We start from the raw sequence: 9752 nt of genomic DNA, 5'->3' as shown, positions 1-9752 counted from the left end.
AACTGATAGTCAATACTTCTCTACCAAAGAAAACAAGAATTGTGTACTATACGCCTTCATATTTCTTCATCTTGGAATTTTCACTTGGCATGATAATAAGCAGCTACATGTGATAAGTCCTCTGACCACCTAAGTGGTTTCCAAACCTTAAGAAATCAATCATTTTCTCACTAGGGAATATGCTACACAGCAAATGAAAGATTAAAAAAACCCAAAACAAATACCCTACTACTAAAAGTCACACAAAAAAGACATTTACATAAAAAACAGCCAGATCTGGGGTGGATGGGGGAATCCATCTGTGTGTGTGTATGGGGGGGAGGGTAGTGAAGGGTTAGATGTACCTATGTTAAAACATTATAAAGCTGTTATACTGAAAGCAATTTAATATCAATGCACGAATAAGCAGACCAACAGATTAGAATATGAATCCAAAAATAGACAAGTATATATAGAAATCAAGTATACAGTTAAGATGGCATCTCAAATTTTAGGGAGAGGTAAAAGACTTTTAAATAAATAATTTGGGGCAACTGCATAGCCATTTTCAAGAAGGAAAAATAGGTCTTTATTTCCTGATGGAATGCAATGTGACATACACCATATCACTTATGAAATATTCTTGTCAAAAATGTTGAAACTGAAAATAATTAAGCCATTAGAGTTAACTTCTAGTTTATAGAGAATACACGGCATACAGAAACAAGATAAATGAGAAAACCGACAAATTTAGTATATGGGAAATTCTACAAGACAACTGGCAACGGACAGTTTCCTCAACAAATCAGAGCCTGAAAAAAAGAGGAGGAGGGTGGAGGAAAAGCTGTAGATTACATGAGATTTAAGCATCATAACGGATGCAATGTGTAAACCTTGTTTGGCTGTTTATTTGATTAAACTAACTATAAAAAATATTTTAGAGCTAAGTGGGGAAATTTAAAATTAAAGTATATAATGCAACTGCAGTTATGTAAAAAATGGTCCATATTTTTAAGAGATGCATACTGAAGTATGGAGGGACAAAATGAAATGGGATCTGCTCTGAACAATTTCAGTAAGAAAAATAAAAATAAAGGAAAAGAAGCAAGAGTGACAAAATCTTCAAATTGTTGAACCTAGGTGATGGGTATATGTTAGTGCACTATATTATTATTTTTTTTTTTTTTGAGGAAGATTAGCCCTGAGCTAACATCTGTTGCCAATCCTCCTCTTTTTGCTGAGGAAGACTGGCCCTGAGCTAACATCCGTGCCCATCTTCCTCTACTTTATATGTGGGATGCCTACCACAGCATGGCTTGCCAAGCAGTGCCATGTCCGCACCAGGATCCGAACCAGCGAACCCCGGGCTGCCAAAGAGGAATGTGCGTACTTAACTACTGTGCCACCAGGCCAGCCCCATAAATTATTTTTTCTGCTTTGATGTATATTTGGAAACATTTATAATAGCCAAAAGGTGGAAAGAACACAAATGACCATCAACTGATGAATGTATAAACAAAATTACTGAACATGCTATTGGCATTTTCTTGCGGAAGAATTCTTCAGTTGTGTTGAAAAGTCCCATGAATTGTAAGGCACTTAGTATCCCTGACACTTAGGGAATTTAATGCTAATGGTACCCACTCTTACAATCACTTGTGACAATCAAATACGCCCTAACATACTTCTAAAGCCCCATGTAGCTGCTTTGGTCAAGTACCACAATGATTGTTCTGATCAATGATGTCTGAGGGGCAGTCATAGAAATGTTCTACAGAAATTCAAATATACCAACTCAATATTTGGGTGAGAAAATTGGTCTGAAGATATAAATCTGAACATTTTCAGGATATAGGGATGGTGGCGGTAAAAAGAAGTTTTTCTAGAGAAAGTGTTCAATGAAACAATGAACTGAAGACAGAACTTTATTCTGCTCCCTGGGATTTATAAAATGAAGAAATAGGACTTTTACATGAGGAATTAATTCTTTCTTAAGATCTATAAAATATCTTTTGGGTACCAATGTCACTAGTTGTAGAAATTATCATATTCATGTTCACAAGCGCAAACTTTCTTCAAAGGCACAGTCATTTCTAAAATACTCACCAGCAAGTAGCAGGTTTTCTGTCAGTTTTTCCTGTTCCTTTTCTGTGAGCTTAATTCTCATTTCTCCCAGAATGCTGTCCAAATTACTCACACTAATGTTCCCTCCTTAGAAAAGCAAAAGAGATGAATAATGACCAAAATGGAATGTTTCCAAAATATTAAAAATATATTCATTTCTGTGTATTATTAATTTAATTAAACTGTATTGCTGATATGAAAAAAGAGGAAATATAATTCACATCTTTGAAGTATCATTTAACATTTTTAATGGGACTATGAGACTAATTTGACTCTTCTAATTGTTCAGAAAAATTCAATACGATGGATAAAACTAGAACCTATTTCCTTTTACCTTAGCTAGGGGACAACCTGAGATAGCAAAATGTGCCTAAGGTAGTTTAGCACTTAAAACTGCAGCCCACAGAGCTCATTCTTCCAAACAATAATGAGGAGTCATTCTCATTTGCTTGAACTCCCAGATCATTTCTGCTGAGTAGTTGCTAATCCTTCACCTCAATGTTCGCTGCATATACCTAGATTTGACTTTTAAAATATTTTCATCTCGGGGGCTGGCCCCCTTGCCGGGTGGTTAAGTTCGCGCGCTCCGCTGCAGGCGACCCAGTGTTTCGTTGGTTCGAATCCTGGGCGTGGACATGGCACTGCTCATCAAACCACGCTGAGGCAGCGTCCCACATGCCACAACCAGAAGGACCCACAACGAAGAATAGACAAATATGCACTGGGGGGCTTTGGGGAGAAAAAGGAAAAAAAATAAAATCTTTAAAAAAAAAATTTTCATCTTATTTCCACTCTCCTTGTCCCCAATTTGTTTTCTTTTCTGTGACTCTTCCCTGTCCTTTTGAGGTCTTTGGAAACATCAACATTGCTTGTGATTCATAGTGAAAGAAGTTGCTGAGGGGCCGGCCCAGTGGTGCAGTGATTAAGTGCGTACGTTCCGCTTTGGCGGCCTGGGGTCCACCAGTTTGGATCCCAGGTGCGGACATGGCACTGCTCATCAAGCCATGCTGTAGCAGGCGTCCACATATAAAGTAGAGGAAGATGGGCACAGATGTTAGCTCAGGGCTAGTCGTCCCCAGCAAAAAAAAAAAAAAAGTTGCTGATATAACAAACAATATTTTAAGTTTTTAAGACAGCATTTATTTCTATCTAGAGCTGTCTTCTGTGCATTTTTTAAATGTCTTCTTAGTGCCAAATTAGTAGCTTTAGAGATTCTTTTCATCACTTCATAAGCCGAAGACCTCCTGAGTGGCTAAATGCTATACTAAGTGTCCAGTTCTTAATTTTCAAGTTCTTTCTCAGACTTTTAAGTTCCTTTTTTGTGAGAGTCAACCTCATGTTTTCCAGAACAGTGTATAATTTATTGATATCAATCATCTGCTCACCTTTAGGAAATTGAGAGGAATAAAGCCAAATTTTAGTGACTCTTACATGTGACCAAAACTATTAATTCCTGTATAATACAGTTATAAGTTTTAGCACAAAGACCATGGCTAAATATGGTCTGTTCAAATGTTTAAAGATGTTCAATAATAGAGTTAGGATCAAGTCCCTTCCCTTGACCAGTCCACATAGCAGAAAGTTTTAAAGGAAAGTGAGGAACTGCTGAGTGAAATACAGCAGTGGGGATAATAAATTTCATACTTCTATCCAGTAAGTATGCTTTTTTGTTGATGACATCTAGATAAATTTTTCTTTTTCTGAGTAAATTTCCTTAGCAATTACTAATTTTTTATTAATCACTCTTCAGACTAGACTTTATTTTCTTCTTTGCTATAAATTGCAAATTTTCAATAAATTATTAAACTTCTCCCCTAAGATATAACATAGATTATCTGCAAAAGTACAGATGGATTATAAGAAGTATAAACATGCCATCAGAATGGTTTAAGGATGGCAGGTATCAAAATTTACTATCTTCTGTCTTTTGCTCATCTTTAAAGGTCTTCATACCATCCATCACCCTACTATGATAGATCTATCAGCTTTAAGAAAGATACAAATCAAAATCTCACCAAGGTGATATAAAGATTCATTAAGGCAGTATAGAAGGCATCATTTCACAAAGTCAGACTTTATACTTCCATACAAAGTACAAATTTACTCTCAATAATTTTTTTAAAAATATGAAATGGAGAAAATTCCTAATAAGCTGGCAGTTTAGGCAGTGATTGCTGGGACTCCAGCATGCAGAACCACCTCTCACCACCACCATCTCCCATTTATTCTTTGTAATTTCTCATTTATTTCCACTTTAATACTTTTCAATGCCTTCCTTTTTCTCTTTTTAAAGTTTAGGACTCACAGTGGATTCAACAATAATAGCCAGCATTTCTCATCCATGGTCACAGAATTTCTGACTATAGTCAACTGATTCCCAAACTAAAAATGAGGTGACACAGTATTTCTTCTTGAGATAAAACAGTAACACCTTTTAAATGTTTTTTTGAACAATCTTTCTTTTTCACTTAGATAGGAAATAGCATTGTTATAGAAATTATTACCATCAGTTGGCAGATTGTTCACCAACTCCCAGTGTTTCTCATCTTTGAGTTCTATTCCCATGTTTCCTGGAACTTTTTTCATGTTATTGAAAACAACCTCTCCTCCTTTAAAGCAAAAGAAATAGAGAGTTCCGGCATTATTGTGAATGATGTCATGATTACATAGAATTTTTTTTAAAAAGTCTTTGCAGCATTTACATCCACCTGCTGGGCGAACAGAGACCTGACCTAACAAATAGGCCATTGTGCCTTCAGACAAAGACTTTCTTGTTAATACTAGTATAATCTCTGAATGATGGTCAAGGCAACAGAACATGCAATTATGAGTATAAACTTTGTAGTAAATTAGGATAATATAGATTGCTGATATAAATAGTCTTATCAGCAGATACTTGCTTTTTTTGACCTCTAACTTTATCAAAACTTTCCTTCACCATTTACTGTGCTAACTAGAATTTAGCTTTCCTACCATAAGATATGCTAATTATTGGGCAAAGATTCTAGATAGTAACTTTGGAAACCACAAAGAGTACTGAAATTTCATTGCTAAAATTTTGATAATACACTATCTAACTCTAAGCATTTACACGTAAACATTTTTTAAAGAAGTGTGGGGATAGCAGTTTTTTTTAAAAAGTGTATACAATCATGATGTGGAAAGAGCATTAAATTATAAGTTAACAAAAAGAATTCGGTTCTTAGATTTCTAGTAGCATCTTACTCTTAGGTGTTACTCTGAGATGTTACCTGTAACAGCTTTTACTCCATTCATTAAGATACTGACATCAACCTTCCCATTAGCTATAATAAAAGACTTAGTTGAGATCCAAAAAAAATACAGCTTTAGAGTAAAAACATAAAGTACTTATACTGTGAAAAAACTCCAGGCAGAGTCCATTATTTCCCTTATTTTATTTGAATACATTTCCAATTCATAATTTCAGGCTTTATGGGATTCAATCTATATTAGCAAAATGGACTCTGAGTCTAGGAAAAATATTTTGTGATGCTACATTACTTCATAAACTCAATAATTTTTTTCTCTGGAAACTCACTTCTAGCAGGGACACAAAATTCACGCAGGTACCAACAGTAAAAAAACGTAAAGACCATTATTCTCACTACATGTCTTTTACTAATACACTTTCTCCTATTCTTTTAACCACTGTGTCCGTTTCAGAATGGTTGACGACTAATTATTACTCTGCCATTGCAGCAATTATTAGTTCCTTATTACTTAACAAAATTATCATTTTTTTCTTACTCTTTTCTACTAATTTCAGTTCATCTCTTGATTCATCTTTCCACATTCAAATTCTCTATTCACTTATTAATTCATACATAAAGTGAGACAGATAAAAGCCTCATAATAAAGTGTGCTAAGTGCGATGATTGAGACAACCTTCTAAGGATATAAAATAACAGAGAGAGATAACTAATGCTATAGTTACACTAGAGAACTATAGAGGTAGAAGAAGGAGGTGTAGACAGGGCTTCAAAAAGTGCTTTGTAGAAGGTGCCTTAAAGGATGTATCAGGTTATACAGTTCATATGTGCACGCCCATGTGGCAGAGTTTGGGAGGTGGAAGACAGTATTCCACTTGGATGTAACAATGTAAATATAACAGTATAAGCACTAAATGAGAAACATGATATATGTGATCCTTCACACACCATGAGGCTCAGACTGTATTATTATGAATACTCTGAGTTTAACACAAAGATTCATCCTACTTTTTATTTCTCAAAAGAAATTATAAGGATCCCTAACTTAGAAATTCAGCAGGTGATTTCCAGTTTAGCCTTTATTATATGGACCCATTTGAAGGTGATAGCAATGATGATGAAACACTTTGAGAAACAGTGGGAATATAAAGAGAATTAAGCAACAAAACTATATCTTCTATATGAATTAAATTCATAATCCAGTTATAATATAAAATTAAAAATTTCAACACAAAGTGATAAATGCAACACAATATGATGACCTGAGAAGTTCATAGAAACTTCCTGGAGAATGGACTCTCTTGCATGTTGAAAAATGAATAGGTATTGTCCAGGTAAAGTGGCAGAGCTATGGATTTTCTGGCTAGAGGGGACAGCATAAAAATAAATGGCATCAGAAAAAAACACGTCTTCTGCTTGCTGAAAAGTATAAATGGGTTGGGGTTGCTAGTATATAAACTGCAAAGCAAGGCATGATAAAATATGTTATAGATATAAGTCATTTTTGTGGATTTCTAGCCCCTGAGTCCCCGTCTAATTTGGAGAAATTCCTTGTCTTATAAGTCACGATGAGAAGCAGAGCCAATGGCCACTAAAGAAATAAAAAATGCCAGATACTTTCTCTGCCTCCCTTGTGTCTATCATCTAAATTAAATCAGACAGGATTGGTTTCTGTTGTTTGAAACCAAGAATTCATATTGATAAAGGTTGGAAAGGCAGAAGTAGTAGGATCATGGAAGACCTTTTATGCCATATTTAATACTATGGCCATTCTGGAAAGAATGGCAAGGCACTGAAGGTGTTAGGCTAGAAAGTGATATGGGCAGAATTTTGCATTAAAAACACCAGTCATAAATGCCAAGTATCTGAAATGTTGGTAGCAGCACATACAGAGATTGAAAAGTAGGACTTGTAGATTTAAGCTATGTCAGTTGAGTGAAGGATGTCTAGATGAATGGTGGTCCCTCAAACTGAGATTAAGAATATGGATACTAGAGCTAGTTAATAATTAATTGATAATTAGACATATTGATTTTTTCTCTACACTAAACCTTTATTTGGAGATAGTTGTAGATTCACATGCAACTGTAAGATATAATGCAGACAGAGATCTTCTGTACCCATGTCCCAGTTTCATCCAGTAGCAGTATTTTACAAAACTATAGTACAATATCATAACCAAGATATAGAACAGTTCCATCATCAAAAGGATCCCTCATATTGCCCTTTTATAGCCACATCTCCTTTACACCCTATACATCCTAGTCCCTAGCCCCTGGCAAGGCCATGCGGTTGGCCCCTATTTCATTCTTTTCTTACGGCTGAATAATATTCCATTGTATAGATAGACCACATTTTGTTTGTTCACTAATCGGCTGATAGACAATTGGGTTATTTCTTCTTTTTGGCTATTGTGAATAACGCTGCAATGAATAATGGTGTACAAGTACAGTCATGCATTGCATAACACCGTTTCAGTCAATGACAGACGCATATATGATGTTAGTCCCATACGATTAGTATCACATAGCCTAGGTGTGTAGTAGGCTATACTATCTAGGTTTGTGTGCGTTTATTCTATGATTGCACAAGAACAAAACTGCATAACGACATATTTCCCAGAGCATATCCCCATTGTTAAGCAATGCATGACTGTATGAGTCCTTACTTTCAATTCTTTTGGGTATATGCCTAGGAGTTTAATTGCTGGATCATGTGGTAATTCAATGTTTAGCTTTTGGGGGAACTGCCGAAGTGTTTTCCACAGCCATGGCAACATTTTACATTTCAACCAGCATTGTATGAGGGCCCAATTTTTTCGCAACCTGGCCAATACTTGTTTTCTGTCTGTGTTTTATTATAGCCCTCCTACTATGTGTGAAGTGGTATCTTGTTGTTTTGATATGCATTTTGAAATGACTAATGATACTGAGCATATTTTCATTAGTCATTTACATATTTTCTTTGTAAAAATGCCTATTCAAGTAGTCATCCATTTTTAAATTGGGTTGTTTATCTTTTAGTTTTTGAGTTGTAGGAGTTCTGATATATGATTTGCAAAAATTTTCTCCTTTTCTGTAGGTTGTCTTTTCACTTTCTTGGTAATATACCTTGCTGCACTAAAGTTTTATTTATTAGCCATCATATATATTTTTATTTTATTACAAAATATTTTAAACTTTGGGCAGGTAAAATTGTGACAGAAAACTAACTTCATACCAAAACTATACTTTCAATTACCTTATCAAGAAAATAAAAGCAATTTTCACTTACTTGCTTTTTCTAGAAGTTAATGTGATAAAAATTTAATATTGAGTATGACAGACATGTAATTAGGTACACATATAAAAGGAACATATATTGAAAGTTCAGAAACAAAAGTAAAAGTAAATAGCAATGATAAAATTTTGAAAAAATAATTCATATTTTAGTAGTGGAAAATATGATTATTAATTATATATAATATATATTTATATGTAAATATATATATACACACACAGTTATACATGATAGAAAGCCATCTCTTTAAAATGGCACAAAACACAGGACCAATAAAGGATAATTTTTATGGCATGTAATACTATAATTCTAGAGCACTTAGTTGCTTAACTGAAGGATATAAAACACTTAGGTTTGTAATATAATAAAAGGTATGCAGTATTAGTCAAGAAAGATTGTCTTCCTCAACTCACATTAACCTGTAATAATCCTACCAAAGGCTGTACAGGAAATTTCACAAAAAGAAATATTAAACAATTATTGTGTCTACTCCATGCTGACTAAGCAGCCAAAAATGGGCTTCAAAGAAAACATGGTAGGACATTAAACATTTTTGATACTTTTTTTATACTAAAAATCACTTCTTCTATAAAAACACTGTGCATTTAACCATGACTGGCAATCTGAGCACAAGAAAAATTTTGGCAAAACAGAAGGAGTCAGTTTCTGCTCATCTTATTTTCATGAATATTTCAGGAGATAGGAATATATATAAAGGAAATGTTGATGCTCAATTCACTTACAACTTATCTTACCAGCAATGTTATTAGATTTTTGAAAATTCCTGTTTAAATCTCTCTGTAAGAAAATAAAAGGTAACATTTCCATTTGTATTATGCTACATTCCTCAATTCAGCAAAAAAATACACTTTGGGGAACAAGAAAAGATTGTACAAAAGTTAGGGGCAACCTGAAAAGCTCTTGGTGAAAAACAGTTAAGTGCTCTAGGGTAATAGAAAAATATGTGCAGACTTAATTACAAATATTTACATTTCAAAACAGAATCATGAGCCAGCTATTCAGCTCCTTGGTACCAATTGATATTCTCTGTTTAGTGAGACATTGTTCTCATACCTTCCTTTTATTTTAGACATGGTTTTCTTTAGTTCTTTAAAGATATTGAAAACAGCTGATTTAAGT

At 34.3% G+C, this 9752-nt stretch overlaps 1 protein-coding gene across 1 annotated transcript in view; it reads right to left on the bottom strand.

Moving 5' to 3' along the window:
- Positions 1-1945: 1945 nt before the first annotated feature.
- LOC139039991 (uncharacterized) overlaps positions 1946-9752 on the bottom strand; it is a 39211-nt gene continuing 31404 nt past the window's right edge. Inside the window, exons 7-8 of the mRNA XM_070482181.1 lie at positions 4608-4712; positions 1946-2190 (exon numbers count right to left, since the gene is read on the bottom strand). Coding sequence (XP_070338282.1) covers positions 2036-2190; positions 4608-4712 — 260 coding nt within the window. The 3' untranslated portion in view covers positions 1946-2035. The remainder of the gene's footprint in view (positions 2191-4607; positions 4713-9752) is intronic.

This window comes from Equus asinus, chromosome 13, assembly GCF_041296235.1.
Source record: "Equus asinus isolate D_3611 breed Donkey chromosome 13, EquAss-T2T_v2, whole genome shotgun sequence".
NCBI lineage: Eukaryota > Metazoa > Chordata > Mammalia > Perissodactyla > Equidae > Equus > Equus asinus.
This window is presented reverse-complemented; position numbering and strand designations above follow the sequence as displayed.